The sequence below is a fragment of the Sturnus vulgaris genome, chromosome 1, assembly GCF_052056855.1.
Source record: "Sturnus vulgaris isolate bStuVul1 chromosome 1, bStuVul1.hap1, whole genome shotgun sequence".
In the NCBI taxonomy this organism is placed as follows: Eukaryota; Metazoa; Chordata; class Aves; order Passeriformes; family Sturnidae; genus Sturnus; species Sturnus vulgaris.
Genome location: NC_142243.1, coordinates 107,236,108 through 107,255,752, shown reverse-complemented (window position 1 = coordinate 107,255,752; position 19,645 = coordinate 107,236,108). Strand labels below are relative to the sequence as shown.

Sequence of the window (19,645 nt, the reverse complement as noted above, 5' to 3'; positions counted from 1 at the left end):
TTGTTTATGGGCTTTGTTGCCCATACTTTGTTTTCTGCATTCCGCTGTGGCATGTACCAACAAAGAATTAATCCAGAGTCTCTGGCGGCTTCAGGGAGTGCTCAGAATCCCTCACCTAGCTCAAATTTGGGCACCATCTTCAACAATCTCCAGAGAAAACAATGAAAGTATCTCTGTGCTTGGCACTGGTGAAATATCATGCTATTCATCCTTTTCCTTAAATTAGAAATACAATTTTCACTATTTACCTCCTGACAGGATAAAAAAAAAGATGACAAAAAGCCATTTACCTCTACTTCACACGCGTATTCCGATCCATCCAGGAGCGTCACTTTGCATTGCATATTTTTCGGTTTCTTGGCAATCTTTAGAGGAGACTTGGAAAGTTTGCTAGATGAAGATTTTTGAGAGAGCTTGTCGTCCTCTAGCTGCTGATATTCTAGCTGTTTCGCACTCGCAGCAGCAAACTCCTGTTCTTTCTCTGTGGCCTATAAAGAGAAAGAAAGATACTTTTTGAAGTAAGATAAACCAATCATGCCCTGCAGTTCACTGTACATGCTGCACCCAAGCATTTAAGTGAGCCTTTTTTGGGGTTTGGACAAGAAAGCCCCTGATGCAGGATAGAGTCTTTACTGAAAAGATTTCCTGTATTCCTTCCAACCCTCCCTTCTTCCTCCAAAGTGTACAGAATACTCATGAAGGAGGGGCATTCATGGAAATATTTTAAGGCTTCTACTTTTTCCACAGGTACAAAATCCCACTTGGGCTTCCTGTACTTGCTTTGTTTTTGGTTTTTGGTTTTTTTTTGTATTTTGGAAATACTGAGTAATCAGTAAATTTTGTTGAGGAACAGATACTCCTACATTTTCTTGATATAACTTTGGAGTCCCATATCTGTTAAATCATACAATGTTTCCATGGTGTCATACAGAATAGAAAAACACCATCAATTTTGCACAAATTTTGCTGTCAGTGGGAAAACTGTCCCTGAATGAGAGCATGGATCCCCCCTGAAAAGTGTGAATTCGTGAGGTGATGATGATGTCACTGGGAGAGTGAAAGGCTCCCCATGCACCCAAGCAAAGGGTTAAGAAAAGATGACAGAAACGAGGGACCAAACAACTTTAATGTGCAGCCAGCTGGCTAAATGGACAGGATGAGAGGATGAATTTTGCTCTCTTCTGATGCTCAGTAAGTCTCTCAAGCTGGAGAGAAGTAGGTGCTATTTGAAAGACAAATATACAGCAGGGAAGAGGGGCAAGAAGGAAATGACCAGGTTGCTTTCGCTCGGGTTTATCTGAGGGTCAGGCCATTTGAAGTTACTGTGATGCAGCACAGCCCACAGTCCTCTCCATAGCACTAGATGAAAGCCAGAAGGAGCTCTACAGCATTTCACCCTTCCTAGCAACAGCACTGTGCTGCAGTCATTACCTTTCTCATCAGTTATATCCCTGATAGACTCCAAACAAAACCTCAACAGGAGTGCAGTATTACCTCAGCTAAAGCTTAAGTTAAATAAAAACATCTTTCTGTTATCTCACTACAAGGCAAAAAACCTCAACCTGCTCTGGCTCTGAATTATTTCAGTGTAATAAGCAACAAGCATTAGTGGAAACATATTGTAAATTAATCCTGCAAGTCTGTTTCCATTCATTGTAAATAATAAACCTGCATGAGAATGGAGCAAATCCATCCAAAGGCTTTAAGCTGCTTTGAGACCAGAACAATGTTGCATCATATAACCTGAAACAACTGTGTACTTCTAAATCACGGGGTACTGTCCCTGAGTGATTTCATAAAAACAAGCTTTAAGTTTCTTCTCTGCCTTCTGAAAATGGGGGAAAGGACAATTTGGAGCTGGCTGTGATCACTACAGTGTCAGCTCCCACCAAAGCCCAGCAAATTGCAAAGAAGTGTGGCAAGACCTCACAGCCCTCCTTTCCCTGCAAGGGTGACACAACAATGGCCTCCTGGGCTTTCCTGGATGAGGAAATCATAAGAAAGTGGGGCTCAAAACATAAAAAAACAAGAGCTGCTTCGAAAATCTATTGCATCCCCTGGGCCATGAATGCTCCTCTTCAGGAGCAGCCCAGCACCAGCCATTTCTTCCCCACGTAGCTCCAGCCCAAGAGGAATTTCTCCTTCCAGCAGCTGGATGCCAGCTCTGTGTCTGGATGTCAAGGTCCTCACATACCTTGAAAACTGGTGGGAGGTGAAGGCACAGTGTATGTAAGTGGGTCAGCTGCTTGCTGAGCATTTAACACTCACAGCAGCTGTGATGAAGAGGGAGAGCCCCCCATGGCTCACAGCAAGGCTTGAGGCCAGCTAGCCTTCTACCACATCTGCAGCCAGCTAGCAAGTGGTCCAGCCTTGTGCAATGAGAAATAAACAATACTGAAGATGCTTCTGGGCAGAGCTGCACTGCTGCTGGTGGGGAGAGGGGCTGTGGTGATTTCTGTATGTTTTGTCAAAAGAAATCTGCCAGGAAAGGTGCAGGTGCACATATGTGGGTAAGAAAAGTAATTCCAGTGATGGGGAAAAAATGCAATGTCTTACCCAGTGGTTCATTACATTTCTCATGTGAGAGTTAGCACTGTGCTCCAGCACAAAAACCAACCAACAAAATACCCCAGCATGGAACTAATCTCTTTCAAGAAAACAGAAAAGCTGCTTGAGAAAAAAATTCACAAGGACACCCATCGTCCATGTAAACCTTAGAACCATATTCAGCCTGCAAGCAATTTATGTGAATCCAAATGGACTAGTCATTATTTTCCTTCATAAAGACACTCAGTATATCAGATTTTTGCAGATTTTTGCTTATTTATAAATATTAAAAAATATTACCGAGGTTATTTTTTTGGTTAAGGTTCCCATCTACATTAAGATCAGGGGAACGTGTCTAGGTTAAAACCATACAAAAGGTTTTCCTCTCATTTGTCTGGAGAACAAAACATGCCAAGAACTATTACAGAAGATTCCCCCAAACTATGCTGACATGTTCAGGCATTGGGTACTTTCAGACTGTATTAAGTCTCTTCTTCCTAAAGAAACCTGACATCCTGGAATCTAGGAAAAAAATGGCCAGTGAAAGAGCCATGTACACAGTGAATTATTTTTTACTCTGCAAACATAGCTTCATTTTCTCCTAAATTCTTCTCCAAGGTATTTCTGCACTGTTTTTATTTTTAGTTTCTGTGTTCTGTTTTTGCAGTATTTTTTAAGTGCTGTGGACTAAATTCTAATGCAGCAAAAGTTGCTTCAGTGTTTGCATTTTTTGAGCATAATGTATGACACAGTATGGTCAAGCCCTTCTAGAGCTGGGCTCCCTCAAAGGATGCCTCTGGAGTCTTGGGATTCAGCAGCAGTGATCTTGGATGCTTTGCAGCTTCTCACTGAGGTATGACCTGATATTGCCACAGTTGCAAAGCACATTAATTCCATCTACTTAGGTAGTTGCTCAGAAACTTTGGTGTCCAACCTTGTGTGATGCTGCCTTCTCTTTTTCAAAGAGACAGGAAGGCAGGCAGAAAGTGAGGGTGCATTATTACACCTGATAGGAAGGACTCATTTCTTTAATACCTGTTAATCTCACTATGAAAATGTTATTCACCTACATTAAAATATTGGGGGGGTTTATGTGTATAGGATGACAAAGAAAAGTTACTGTCATGGATTGGTAACTTAAGTCTTCTTTCCCAAGGTTCTCTCATACAAGTAAGAGCAAAAAAATCCACTCCCTAACTGCAATTATGAGCAGCAAGAGAAAGACAAAGATCCTTCAGTTTTTGGCTTTTTAGTGACATCATTGCAAACAGCTTTGTCTCTTAGTGCTGCCTGAGATACAGACACAAGCCACTACGAAATACACTGGGCCTATCAGTGCAGTTGGATTTGGCAGCCTGCTTACAGCATGGATGTTTGGATTCAGTCTGGTAATCTCAGCAGGAAGGTGTCACATATCCCTTTCACTAACCCAGTTATTCTAGCTTGCTTTTTACAGAAACCAGCTCACTGGTGATCCTTGGGAAAGAAAGGGATCATGCAGCACATGAGAGCACCTCACACCTCTAAACACATGTGGACAGGCTTGGTGTCTAAATTGGGGCTTTTTGTATGTGTATGGTTATTTTGGGGTTGGGCTTATTTTGCATTCTGGGTTTTTTTGTTGTTGTTGCTGTTGTTTATTTGTTTTATATTTTTAACATGAAAAGAAACTTGAAGTGGAAAGATTACTGAAGATGTCTCAAAAAACATCTATATAAATAATAATACTTATGCCTAAGGCTGATAGAATTACACTTTTAATCAATGACCCATTTATTCAACACCTATCTCTTTTGGACAAGCAGCTTTGCTTCTTTTTCCCAAACTAATTACAGGAAACTTCTGATCTGTCTGAGAGATCAAAATTGCTTCACTAGCATTGTCTACCCTAACCAAGTAAAAGAATAGAAGCCCACTTCAAGCAGCCAGAATTTTTAAAAGGATGGGGGAAAGGAGGAGCTCGACTGGCTTATTCCACTCTCCAAAGGTAAATGTGATCAGATGAGGGTCATAACCTTATGGAGCCAAGGGAAGCGATTTGCAGGTACCTCATTAATTGTGTGTCACTTGCCCATGAAGAAAAATGCCTGTTAATCCTATTGACTGGAAATTATTAACGGAAAGAAGAAAGCAGCTTCCGCAAATTTAATAAGTGCAACAATGAACTAAATGGAAAAGCACGCAATAGCTTTTCTGAAACCTATTATATGAATAGCTCAAGTAATTATAATGCAGTCATTTCAGATCCACGAGAAACTTAAGGGACCACAGATTCTTCATGGCTCACACATCAGACAAGCAAGCATGAAATCAGTGTTCAGCAGGTGTCAAAAGAAATGAACTCTGAAAACATTTTCAGCTTCATAAAAACTGACACTGTTTGCTATCTAATGCAAATGGCAAGGTCGAAGCTGTTTCCTGCTTAGTTAATGAGACTGCCCTCCTATTTTAGCACTGTGGGCAGAAACACCTGCCGAGAATTTGAAAACATTCTGTATGAGAACCATTTTTCTTTAAACGCTAAAGACCAGCCAACCCAGATCTACAGCATCCCATCAAACACCCTTCCATGCGTACCTGAATATATATCTGCACTCCTAACACGCCAGGATGGTTATTTCCTGGGAGCTGTAGGTGGGTAGACAGTGCAGGGAGGTGTGTACAGGGGTTGCCTTACCTGCTCCTTCCTCACTGGCGTGCTGTGTGCTGCCACGGCCGAGAACTGCTCGAGCTCGGTTTGTTGTTCTTCACTCGGCTGCTGCTGCTGTGGCTGCTGCTGCTGCTGCTGGTCCTGTGGCTGGGTCTCTGCCGCCCCTTCCTGAGCACGGCTCTCCTCCTGATCCTGCTCTTTATCCTTGGACTCGGAGTCTGATCCCGATTCTGTAGTCATGGTTGGTTATTCTGCAAGACAGGGTGAGCAGACCTACTGAGTACAATCTCAGAGCTGTGAATTTGCAAGCTAGGCATACAAAACAAAGATCAGATAGTTTTAGTCTTAACATCCTTTAAAACTTAAGTGCCTATCACACAGGCCCAACCAGGATCCCTAGGAAAGCTTCCCTGGTACAAAAGACCAGGTCTAAATGCATCCATACTCTAGGAAAAAAACACGTTGCCAAAACATCTTATTCTACATAGCAATACACAGACATTATAGCACTTATGTGCAAGTTAAATACAGAATACATAGTTCAGAATTCATAAAGAGACAATAACACATTGGGCCTTAAATCTAACAAAACCCAGTGGAGTTTGGGTTTCTAAACCACGTGGAAACTTAAAACATTAAATCTCTTGTCCTTCACATTGATATCAACATGATTTGAGCTCTTCAACATCTGCACTCCCTTTTGGAAATGTAGTCAAGTACTTTTGATGCTTCCAAGAAATATATTAATGGTTGAACTAGATGATCTTTGAGGTCTTTTTCAACCTAAATGATTCTATGATTCTATACATACTAGAAACATCTGAAATGGATCCACCAACAGCAGTGTAAACATACAATTGCCCTTTAACCCAGTTCTGTCCTGTCCACTTGACTTCATCTACACTTCTGTCATTTCTTTCTAACTGCTAAAGCATCCAAAAGTAAACATAAAGACTTCCATTAAGTCAATCTAAGTGTTAGATTTAAACTGAAGGGAATACAACTTCCCTTGAATGTGAAAAATCTATGTTTGCATTTAACTTTGTCCAGTGCTAAATCAAAATGAAAATATTAGCAATATTCATTCAAAATTTTAACTACTTCAATCAAATAGCTTTGTTGCAAATATGTGGTTGGCACCCAATTCGCAATTTAAATACAAGTAAACCTCAAATTAAAAAAAAACAAAATTGTGATTTGCATTAAAATAAGGACTTGAAAAAGCAGACTCCACGGCAGTTCAGTGAAGGGAGTGTGCTTTTATGTTTGTTACTCATATGTTCTCAGACCTCACAAACTTATTCTTGAATATTTTGCTACTAAGCAACTTGAAGGCAAACCAGTCTGCTGCAATCTATTCTGTTAGTCATCAGGACATGATTTCTTTAACCTGGTAACCATGGCTACTGTGCAATTATAGGTGATTCCACAAAATATACATCTGCTAATTCACCTTCTAGGAAGTCACTATGAACTCCAAGCTTACCCTACAATATTTACTAGTAAAAGCAAGTTTAGTATAGAACATAAGAAAAGTACAAACCTTTCTCTTTTTCTTCACTTAAATGTTTGATAATCTAAATTGCCTGATAGAAAATGTTTTAAACGAGGGCAATTACTATTTTCAAACTCACTTGTGTATTCTGCACTTTCAAGGCTAAGCTCTCCAGTGAATACATGTCTCTGCAGAGCAAAGCAAGTCACAGCATTCAGCCCGTGCTCAGCTCTTGCACTGTGTGTGAGGAGGGGGGTGCATGTTCCCACCTCCTGCCAGCCAAAACAGCACGAGAGAGAAGCAGAACTAGAAAGCATACATGGCAGATGTATGCTTCAGGCCACATTTTCAAGGTACTAACATGTGACACACTTGTTTAGAAACACATCGTAAATTTCTACACTCGGACTGACACAACTGGATAAAAAAATACTTTGCAAAATGTGTTATTTAAAAAATAGTCTTTAGCATTTACAAAAAGCAATAATTAACTGGAGTCTTAAAATGTGACAGTGAGAAAGGCGTTCATTTAATCAAACTTCAGCTGTCCATATCTGAGACGGTTACTTTAAATGCAGAGCAGAAAAACAGACGTTTCAAAGAGGGATTCATCTGACCTATTTTAAATAACTGCTTTAAGCTGAGATAAATCACATACTAGAGTGACTTCAACTTGCTAAGAAGGAAGCCTGAACAAGTTCCTCCAGTGTAGATCACACAAACCCATCCTCCATGTTCAATTCTCCTAAGCCATTCTTTTTCGTATGCTTCAAACATTAAATTGAACAACAATGTTAATCTCTCCGTTTTGCTTTACCCATCTGTCAACTCAGTGTGGAATAAACTATTCTTCATAATATTCTTCATAACACTCATAATATTTGCCTTGCTTTAAAAGCACTCAGGTCTCCACAAATGTCTCAGGTTTGCCCCCCACCCACTCCCACTCTGTTTTGTACAAGTGTTTGAGGACATGAAGTGCAAATTTGTAAAATAATTATTTAAATAAACTCGATCTATGTGTTCAGTTTTCTTTTCCAGAAACTATGAATTAGGAAGTTATCAAAACCTAACTTAGAGCTACAAAAATCATTGCTCAAACACTATGAAAGAGCACCTATGACCAATACAAAGAGTAATGCATGTAGTAAGTTGCAATATTTTTTTTCTCCCCTCATGATATTACTTAGAGCAGTGTAAATGAAAAAGTAACTATCATACTTGCTGTTCAGACAGAGGTATTATTCTCTATAGGATCAGATTGCCAGCCAATACTAGCCAAAAGTCTGTCTTCCTTCAGCTGCCATCACCATGCCTCTGAAAGTTCTTTTCTGCACCCTGCGTAGCTTGTTACCTAATGAACATTTGTATCCTGTCTATTTGCAAGCATGGAAACAGACATTTGAATTAGTCCCATAAACCACAACTTCATGTAGCATGAGATGCAAACAAGTTTTACTTTTCCTGCCAGTTATAATTTTGAATCTCAGGGAACAACAAATGTGGTTCTTATATTCTTCTGGGACATTCCTGCACACATGGAGCATAGCCTTATAATACCGAGTTACTCTCTAGGAGTAACTGGTTTTCTCTCCAGTTCCATGAGTTCTTGATGGCTTTAAGAGTGCTTTATTAGAAAACTTTGTGTGTTTCATCAAATCTTCCAGTGTAAGACATTCCCTGGATACAATATTACCATCATTAGTCAGAGAGCAGATGGATTTAATTAACTGAAGGTTGCCCATTTCCAAATGTCTTTATTTCCACATGCATACAACACATTTAATAACAAACACTGAGAACAAAATACTATTCTTCTCATACTGTTCTCTTACAGGTGTCAATAGAAGCAAAGCAAACACATTACAAATCCCATTTCTTACAAACTCCCCAGATGAGAGTATTATTAAGATTTATCTCCTTCCATCTAGTGCAGCTTGAAAATACCTAAATTACAAGGCAGAAAACAACATTCCTCTCTCTGTGCAAACCAATAAGTTGTTTTGCCTTCCTCAGCAAACAGCTGCTTATCCACATGAACTCTGACAGCATTTCATTTGTTGTAAGTAGCACAACAATCCTCCTAGGCAGAGGTAATTTCACTTATTGAAAGAAATAACAGTAATCTTAAGAAATTTACCAACATAAATATTACTCTACCTTTGCATGCAGCAAACCTGACAGAATAGCTGCTAGTGCCTAAACATTTATCAAGCACGCAGCTGGCTGAGAATTTCTTATTCTTATTTGATTAGTTTATTTACTATAACTGGCTATGTACCAAAACCATGACTTCTAATCTGAATTTCAGCACAGGAAGAAAGAAAACACTCAAGTTCCTTCAACTTTTTCTGCTGCCAGCACAGCCTCTGTATCAAATTCCCCTTTCCAGCAAACAGAAAATCAAGCAATGAAGAGAAACTGGGAGCACTACCTTATACAAATGAGGTAATACTATGCAAGCCAGATGTGCTCTTGAATAGCTCTGCTTTGGCTTAAAACTCAGTATTCAAAGATTCCAAAAGATTAGCTGAGTCCAAACTTATCACAGATGCTGCTATTACTGGATAGTCTGAGGCAAAAGTACATTTGGCTGCAGAATGAAAATCAGAATGAAGATTCTTTTGATTAAAGGTAGGGGCAGGGGGGAGAGGGGAAGCCCCAGACTAGCTTATTTTAATCTACTACTAAAAATTTAAGTAAAATATGTACGCACTTTCAGCAGTGTAAAATAAAAATATCAGTGAAATATTAAAATTCCAGTGTTTTAGTGCTGCTGAAAACAGGTAAGGGAATATAGATATTAATATACTATCAAAGTATTAAAAACACAACTTCAAAAAATCAACATGGCATTCTACAGTAATTTTATATATAATCTGGACCAAATCAGAAAATAAATCTATTCCTACCCTCACATTATATGAAGACATTACATAAAGATTACAAAACCTGCAAACCACTTATGCAAAACCCCTGCATCCTAAAACCTGACACAACACCTAGACTTTCTTTCCTTCAGCTACCAACCTATTGCAGCTCGGGAGATTCCCATTTCCATTATCAACGACTAGCTATAGACTTAGAGGACATAATTTACTTTTCTTCATAAGGGAAGCAAAACCATGTTGTCCTCTGTGTCATGTGCAGCAAGTGACAGCAAGCCCCAATCTACTATATAAATTCATATATTCAAAACCTTGATACTCTACCTCTCATTTTCAGAGCACAGACCTTCTGAGCTGCATCCACAGAGCAAAAAAATTCACAGCTAATTGACAGCAGAGCCCACAGTTTAATTAACGCTGCAGTCATTAATAAATCTTTATTTATATATAAATACATGCTAGTGAAAATATCTGCTATATTAAGAAAATAGAAAACACACTAGACAAGAAATTGCAAATTAATTCTGAATAAATTGTGATGTAATGAGAAAACAAAATTGAACCAAGTATAATTAAATGAACTATACATAGACACTATTTCCTGTAATGTACAGATTAATGATTTACATTTAAATGCTTCTTTGATCTAATTAATTCTCTTTGTAGAAAGTTCTCCTTTAATTACAGTAATTCTTGAAGATTGTTATAAATCTTTGCAAAGGTCCAAATTTGGAAATTATGTAACAAAATAATGATTCCATACTTCAAAAATAATGTTCTGCATAATGAGAGACATATTTATCCAATAACGATGAGATGCTGATGAGAAGAGCATATGGAGAACAATATTGCTGCAATGAGCAGTGACAGAAATGCCAATATATGTTTCAAGAAAAGAATACATGCCAGAACGCCGACTTCTAAGCTTGAAATACAAACTGTTTTCATCAAAGTGCCTGAACCTGAGCTCAGTTCATTCCAGTTGGGTTCCTTTTTAGGACAACGACCACTTTCTGTTGATCCTCTTTAATGTAGATGAGTTTCACCCTCACAAGCAGGAGGCACCCAAGCCACAAATACCCGGCACAGGGCTCCCAAGAGTTAAAACCAGCCCTTTCTTGACCCATCACCAGTGCCAGCAGCAACAAGAAGCTTTGAAGAGGAGGCACTTCCCTGGCCTTACAGTGACTTCAGTGGACATCAACAAGCCAAAGTGACTGCAGAGATGTGTCCTGAATGGACACGGGTGGGAGCAACCCCAGAATGGGCCACTGGATGTCCCCTCCCCACCACATGCTCCTGTCACCTTTCTCAGGCTGGCACCAGTGTGACTTTGGGGGCCTGTGGCTCAGCTGGGAGGGCTGGACCTCCCCAGGATGGGGAGGGGGAAGCAACAGCCCTCCTTTGGGCACTTGGGTACCCCAAGTGGGTACCCCACCAGCCTGACATGGCTGTGAGGCTCCAACCCTTATGCTTCCATGTGCAAACACACTGGTTGTGCTGAGAGTTCACTATTGCATCTTAAATGTATATATATAAGCACAAACCCATTAGAGTCAGCACATTAAAAACAAACAAACAAAAAAAACCAAACAAAAATAAACCACAAAAAAAACCCCAATGAAAATAAAGTCAAAAAAGTAATAACAAAAGAGACAAGATAAAACCAATGGAGAAAAGGTGCTAAGCACCTAGGTGAGCTGCCATGGTGTCAGCAGAGAGTGCTCCAGGCTAAATGACTTGACAGATCTGGTGGCAGAGGACATGGGCCCAAGTACAGATGCAGGGGGGAGACTGCAGGGAGAGCAGGGAAGTGTTAGTCAGCAATAATAAAAAAAGCTGGTTGGAGGTGTTGCAAGATTTAGCATGATCTAAAATACTTGTTTGGCCTTCTAGGAAGGTGCATGATACAGATTTCTTTAAAGTTTGTTCATTAAGATGAAAGGAAAACCAGAGGCAACATCTAAGGAAGGAGTAATGTAATCTGGAGGAGATGGAGAAGGCACATAAAACCACCAGACACACCTTTCAAAGGGGCCAAAAAGGGAACTGCAGACATGAGTTACCTGTCAGGACCCAAAACTCCCTCATCCCAAGTACACATGCATCCCTTGGCAGCACCACCACGAAATGAAACTGCAGCTGAGTGTTTCTGGAGAAACTTCAGCTAGCAAGCCTGGGGACAGAAACTGTCAGAAGCTTTGAAAGGACCTGGAAAGGGGAGGAGTATATCAAAAAAGGATTGTACACCAAAGCAGAACCAGAGATACATGATTCAGGGATGAACATAAAAGGAGAAATGAAGCCTAGGATGCCAAGTGACTTAGAATTAACCAACAGATGTGGTGAACAATAAGAAGAGATGTCTCTATAAATATATTAGAAGGAAAACCAGGCCTGTTACAAAACATGAGAAAGGCTGAATTCTCCAGTGCCTCATTCACAGCAGCTAGCTGGGACCAGAGAGTGGGGGCATATTTCACTTGACACACAGGATGTGCAGGTTCAGGTTGGATGGAGTAAGGGAAGAACAGAGCAAACACATCAGTCAGCCAAGTGGTTTCAAGTCAGCAGGAGCACTGAAAATGTCTCTACAGTGCTTGAGGGACCATCATCAATCATCTTTAAACCATTAACCACTGCTATGCAGATGCCAGAGAGGCCAGGTAAGATCTAAAAGAAAAGAAAAGACCAAACACAACACCCAGTCTTACAAAGGAAAGTGGGAGCAGAAAAGCCAGAGTACTTCTAATACCAAAGTTACTGGAGCACACTGCTAAAGAATTTCTAATCCCGTAAAAATAATGAGATTAGGAACAAAACACAACAAATGGCCAACATGAACGTATCAAAAAGTCATGTCAAACTAGAGTAATGCCTCTCTCACTCTCTCTGACAGGGCATCTGTCCCAGCTGATAAAAAGGAAGTAGAGTAGTACAGATGACAGAGCCTATCTTTAGAAAGGCTTTTAAAACAGCCCCACATGACTTTTTCATGAGTGAACTACAGAAATAGCTTATGTTATCACCAAAAAAAAAAAAGGAAGAGTAGGGAGTGGAAAGGTGTACAAGTGATTAAAAAAATCCAAATCCTAGCCTACCAAGTTATCAGCACCATGATGACAACCTGCGAAAACTTACTGATTTCAGGAATCACAGCTATTTGAAGATTAGTGAAAGCTGGGAGAGTGCCTCATCCATGCTCAGTATCACACTGATGAGGTTGGGATACACCACTGACATCCTCACCTGACTTAAAGAAGAGCAAAGCAGTCAGAAGGAAAACCATATATGTGCTGAATCTGACTGCATTCCTGTAAGGATAATGGCAGCAGCAGTGGCTGAGAAAGATGTGGGTTAGGCAGCAGGAATGAAGCAGCAAGAGGGTCTGATGAATTTCTGTGGGATATAATGCTGGAGGTGTTCTGCCTTCTGCAGCACCAGGGAGAGGTATACACCACATCATATTTAAGTTTGGGATTTATATTTTTTGAAAAATGTTCATTAAAGAGTGTAAAGAAGGGAGTAGGAAGAACAATAGCTGCTTTAGAAAATGTGACCAGTGGAAAAACATTTAAGGAGCTGGATTTGTTTACTCTGGGAAAGGGAATATAAAGAGAGGCTGATAAGAGCCTTGCATACATTCGAGCTTCTTGCAGACAGAAAGTAATCAAGCATTTGCTAGTGGAGCAAGAACTTGATTGGCATCAAGTGGGATTTAGAGTAGACAGCATATCAACTATAATGACAGTCAAGAAGAGGTTATCTATAGCTGTGTGGAGTCATCATGGGGACACATATACTGACAAAAAAGCAGCAACAAAATTCTCAATTTGCAACTTTATAAAGTATAAGATATTAAGATTTTTCTATTTTGCTACCCCTTCCACTTGGGTTGACAACCCTAAATTCACAAAACGCATATATTTGCTTCTGTTTCAGAGCACCTGGATGCACAGGGTGACACCTTTATCTCCTGTTTACCTTTAATTTCTATGAGTCAATGAAATTTCCTGGGTCTGTTTTGCTCTCTGAAGGGGGGGCTTCACACAGCAATAAAATCCAGAATCACTGTCACTTCTGCTGCCCCACTTGCACACAAGGTTTGTGAAGAGTCTGACATACCGTCCCTGAAAACACCAGATCACCTTTAGGAGGTCATAACACCTACAGCACCCCAAGGCTACCCTAATTTCTGAACAGGAGAAGAAAAATCAGGCCATCATAACATGTTTTGGATCATTTTTTCCTGTCCTGCTGATCCAAGCAGTTTTCCCCAGGGTCGAATGTGGATTTACCAGCGGAAGAAGGGAACTGCATTTTCCCACTAATTTCTCTGTTCAGGTCTCCAGGCATGGGGTGCAGTTGCTGCTGCACCCTTCCCTGCATCCAGAGTGAGAGTTGGCTCTGCCCCCCTCATCCCCCACTGCCAGGATTCATCGACCAGCTCCAAAAAAGCAGGATTGATTGCAGCCACTGCCTACCACTCACGCCGAGCCCTGCAGACACCTCCTGTCTGGAAGAGCTCACGTACACAAGCTGGCAAGCACACACCTCTCTGAGAGTGCTGGGTGTAACTATAGAAAAGCACAATTTAACCCAAACCTGACAGTTATTTTATTCATTGAAAAAACCCCAAGTGCCACTACAAAGAAAACCCCAAAGGTGAAAAAGCAGAAGTCCTGAGAAACACAATAAGCTGCTGCTTAGAACAGACTTCAGCAAACCGTCTGCTCCCAAAAAAGCTTTAATCCGCACAAATACTGCACTGCAGGAAGGTAAAGGGAACCAGAAATAATACACAAATAACTTAGTCAATCTGTATAGTGGGAAACAACAGGGAATTACAGGAAGGAGGCAGATGTGAGGAGGAGGAGAAGGAAATGTAGAAACCCATAATGGAGAATACAGCAACATCCCGCAGATGTTGGTCATGAGAGAATTGCGTAGAAACACGCCCAATTTCACCCCCTATTTCCATATTTCACTGAAAAAGTCTTGGCAAAAAACAAAACCCACAGCTAAACTGCTTGTAGTTTGATTATAACCAATTGATAAATACTTCATTCAGAAACTAAAAACGCAAAAAACAGCCCTCAATGGCACAGGCTGATTTTCTGCAAACAAGTGACTTTGATTACTTGGGTTACATTTACATGAGGTTTTGACCTTTCTAAATTGTTCTGGAGCCAAATGTTCACATGGGGCTCCCTGTGCACCATTCACTATTCAAAAGTTGTATTTAATGTCACAGAAGCTGAGTGTGGTTCAGGTATCACATCATTAAAGTTCATATTCTGTTATATTGAGCAGAAAATAGAACCAATTCAAACTTAAAAAAAAAAAAAGAGTTGCACGGGGTTGCTGACACATGGCAGGTGTGCTTCATCACACTACCCTCAGGCCAAAATACTGTAACACCTGTGAACAATATTTTTTGTCTCATACAGTACCTAAATAGACTGTGCTCGAGTGCTCCCAAGCCAGTGACCTTCCTAACCTCACAGAAACAAGAGAATCAGACAGAAAAGGTACAAATCAGAGCATCAAGTCTATCTTCTCCGTGGGCTTTTGACTCTCTCTGACCAGACATTTATCATTCTAGCTCAGATGATGAAAGAGCCTATGAAGCAAAAGAAAATTTGAACTGTAATTTAAAAATATCACCTCAAATTTTCTTATTTATCTTATTAATTAGAATCCAGCAATGAAACCACTTGTTTTTTGCTTTATTTTACTGAACAGTGCTTGGAAAAGTCACAAAGGACTGCTTGCTGATAAATTAAACCCTCCCTGGCTTATTACTTGCAAAAGCAATTTAGCAGTATAATTTTTTTTGCTTGGGTGTGTTTGGATTTTTTTCAGTGACTGGATATTTTCGCCCCATTTTTATGGTTTGGAGGGAATTCACTGTTACCTTTTTGTACCTTTTGTTCCAATCCAGTGTGGTTCAGAGATAGAAGAAAGGAAGACAGGCATTTTTCAGCCACTTGCCTGATGCCTCTTTCAGCTGGCCACAGTCATGTCCAGTGTCCACCACTGCTCCTTCCCAGCAAGACACAAATCAGCACTGTGGCTGCAGCTCTGTTCCCAGCTCCCAGCCCTGGCACAGGCTCACAGGCACTGCTGCCCTGCAGCATGCTCAGCTTCAGCAGGTTTTCCATAAAACCTCCCCAGAACTGAGCATTTTAAAAGCGATTTTTAGGGGGGTCATGAATTATTTCTTCTCAGAGGCAGATGTCTGACCTGGGTCATGCAAGGCAGGGTGCTTGAGCAATGGCTTCACCCACAACATCTCAGAGCAGTGCTTGCTCTCCATCACTGAGAGCTCCATTTTAATACTCGATGCTGGATTAAAATAATTGAGAAAACTTCAGAAATTCAGACAGATGCAAAAGGAAGGAAGAAGTCACAGGCAGTGAAAAAAATGCAGAGGAACCACCCTGAATTCATGCTGAGTCCTAGTTAAATACAGATCTCTGTGATGAGGGCCATCATGCTGAGGCCTGGGGAAAAAAGTGTCCCTACTTCACCTTTCTCTTTTCCTTTTGTTCCTTCCTATTTACTAATTTACACTAATTTTATATCCTGTGTTTCAACTTTTAAGGGCACTAAATGTGTCTGATGCAGTAACTTGATGGCGAAGCATCACAGCGTTTTTAATCATAATAGCTTTTGTTTTTCTGAAATGGATTATTCAATTCATATTTAGATTTTAATCTCCTGGGCATTCATGTCAGTTTTGAGTATAAAACACATCCTGCAATATCAAGTAAAAGACTTTCCACTATGGAGCACTGCATCAAGGAAACCACTGGTTCCCCAAACAAATTAAAATCTTATGAGCCTAAATAACCAAACCCATGGCATCAGACAGCTAGGTCTCCATACCTAAACTTTTATGGGATCTCCACGCTCCTCAGAGCTTTAATTACCTGCTACAGATTACAAAAATACAATTCAATTGGCACCAGCAGCTAGCCCAAGACATGTGTGCTCCAGGTTACACTGTCACTGCAAAAACATTCTCCCAGCATCCTCTGAAAATGCAGTTCAACATTTCCTCCCCACCCAAAACCCAAATGCATGTACCAGCAGTCAGCCCTAATGCCCTATAGACACCAGCTGTAAAATCATGTGTTGGATGCAAACCAGGATCTGAGGATGGTGTGGGAGCAGGGATTTCTAGAAACAAATTGGTCAGAGTAGAAATGCACGAACAAGTATATTTATGCTGGGTCCAGGCACCTCTAGAGTGATCTCACTTAAAACCAGCCAGAAAGTGGGATTCACTTCCAGAGTCAGTCACACTTTGATTACATCCTTTAGAACTATTTTAGTTACACGTTTCCGAGGCACGGGAAGCTCATTCACACCTCCCAGTGCACACTAGTTAAGTCCTGAGGGTCCTTTGCATGATCAGCTCTCTAAGGAATTAAGAGCAAGCTTTCGGTGTCTTCACATAACCCCCAGTAAAGCCAAAATCTTTCACCATCTGTGCAGCTACACCAAACTACAAGGATTTGCAGACCAGCATCCAATACAGCCTGACAAAGATAATAGCTATCTTTAAAGAGGATCTAACCCTTTTTACCTATTAAACCCTGAAATGCTCCACATACAGCTCCGTAGTAATTACATTATATACTCCTGACCCAGTGTTATACTGGATGATGCTGTCTCTGAAGATGGATGTCACCAGATCTGGCAATTCCTCTGCAATGTGTATGACCTTGCTGGAGTTCAGACACATAGAAACGACAGCAGCTCAGAGAGGACAGAAGGGGTTGAGGCAATTGAGACAGACAGGTGGCCTAAAGTGTCCCCACAAGACAGCAGTCAGGAAAAAAAAAAGAAAAAAAGAGGGAGGAGGGGGAAATAAGAAACCAGAAAGTTGCAGCAATGCAACTTAATAAAAAAAATAAAATAAAAAAAAAAGTAAGAGGGAATGGACAAACTCTTGCAGCAGAAGGAGAAAGAAAAGCTCTTTGCAGCTTTTAAATCAGTAGGGTTTCAAAAAATAAGTCACATAAATCTAGGTTACTCAACAGAAAGTGAGCATTTAAATGATAATTAAAAAAATGTATTCTGTATCAAGTTGATAATTTGAGAGGAGAAAATAAGGCAATTAAGCTAGGTGCTGCAATTCCCAAACTCTGGAACAAATGACTTTAAAACCTAAATTATTTCCTTCCCCACATACTTTTCTTTAAACATACCTTTGCCAAATGTTATGCTGTGTTTTTAAGGATTCAAACCACTAATTCTGTCACTATAATCTACCTTAATTTAAGGGAGAATGTTACAGTTCAGAAGCAAAGTGAGAGACTTTGATACCAGACCCTATATAGTGCACTGAGTTTCAAACTTGTCACATGTGCTAATGAGGTAAGTGCCCAAATCAGTGAAACAAGCCCATGAACAGTGGCTTTTGCCATCTTTCCTCCTGATGTTATTCAGGATCCTATGCAAGACTCTCTGACCAAGTGACAAAGGACTGCTGTGCATGGTAACTAATGATTATTTTATGCCAATCCATTTTCTTCAGTACCCTCCAGGTCACAACATGTAAAATTAATTTACATTCCACACTATATGTTAGTTTGGGTGGAAAAAAGAAAAGGTAACTGGGTGACTGACTCACTCCTTACTGGAAAGATTTGCTCAAGAAGGCATTTATAATTTCAAGGTTTAATGTATCAAACAACTTTGATACCTTAGTGCACAATTCAGCCTTCTCAGGAGCTAATAAACATGTAGTCTAGAAAATACAGTTACTCCCTAGAGCATCATAAATGGTGACTCAACAGCCACAAGCTTCTCCTAGAGCTAGTCTGACGCTAGATTAACAACAGAGTCACATTTCACCTCTCCTTCCCCTCTTCTGCTCACTCTGCAGTCTGTTTTCTGTGGGGACACAAAACTACATGCCAATATTCACAGGGCCATTACATCTGAACTAAAAAATGAATGAGGTAATCCACCCCCTCCCTGGATGTCATGAATGCTCCAGGGAAGTGGTACCCTGCAGCTGGGCTCCAAACCGCTCTGCTGTCACCTTCACTATGTACCCATGTTTTACTACAGCTGGGGCCACAGCATTTCACCCTCAAGGAATCATTACTTTAAAGGTTTGCAGAGAAGCAAGAAATCAACTAACTCTCCCCCCAGCTCCAGAATGGCATTAATTACCCCAACAGCAGCAGCCACCACATTTTCTTTGAGAGATACAGACATTCAAACATGCCAAAAGCATCACTACAAAACAAGCACATCAGACACATATTGGATCTTAATTAGGGAGCTCATCTTGCACAATGACTTCAATGCTCCATGGTCCCCTTCCCAGCTCCCTTTGTCTTATCTCTACCTGACATATTTATGTCACCTGTTACTAAATCCCACAATGCTGAAGTTTACATGTTCCTCATAGACCATTTATTGCAATGGTTCCCTAGCTTTACTGTTTAGGAAAATTTTCCCAAGTGTCTGACCGAATTCTTCCCACTTGAAATGGACTGAGTTCTCCTCACTCTGACAACAGTGAATGCATAGCATGGCTCTGCAGCTCGCAGACAGCTGCTGTTTGCCCCTCAGACCACTCTCTCCTCTGCTTCTTCTGGCAAGTCCTATTTTTAGTCCTCTCTCAGGCTCCTTCTCTCCTCTGTTCTCTCTGCCATCAGCTCACCTCTTTCCAGAGCAATACCATCCAAACCCTTCTTGCAGCTGAAGATAACTGTCGTTACTGATGCTGAATAGCTTGCAAGGATGGCTTTATGTCTGAAAATAATACTTCTCTTCATACCTCCAGCTAGCAAAGAGTTCAATATTTTCACCATATTACGACAATTATTAACGTAGTTTTAACCTTTGATCCATTCATAATCCCACACTGTTTTCTCCACACTCTTGCCTAGGGATCTTCCTAGAGGATAAAAACCACTTTAGCTACATTTTATTCAACAAAAAGTGAGGAAAAAACCCCACTTGCTAGCTAGATATTATTTGATTTTTTTTTAAATTTTATACTTACACAATCCCTTCTCTTTTGTTGGGTATCACTCA

General features: G+C 40.4%; 1 protein-coding gene across 40 annotated transcripts in view; it reads right to left on the bottom strand.

Moving 5' to 3' along the window:
• Positions 1 to 19,645, bottom strand: part of EPB41L3 (erythrocyte membrane protein band 4.1 like 3) — a 141,047-nt gene that overhangs the window by 58,620 nt on the left and 62,782 nt on the right. For 36 of the 40 annotated variants that reach the window (XM_088173507.1, XM_088173380.1, XM_088173370.1 and 33 more), the window contains exons 2-3: positions 5,225 to 5,448; positions 291 to 488 (exon numbers count right to left, since the gene is read on the bottom strand). In XM_088173507.1, coding sequence (XP_088029633.1) covers positions 291 to 488; positions 5,225 to 5,437 — 411 coding nt within the window. In that variant the 5' untranslated portion in view covers positions 5,438 to 5,448. The remainder of the gene's footprint in view (positions 1 to 290; positions 489 to 5,224; positions 5,449 to 19,645) is intronic. The other 4 variants (XM_088173488.1, XM_088173443.1, XM_088173526.1 and 1 more) reach the window with 1 other exon arrangement.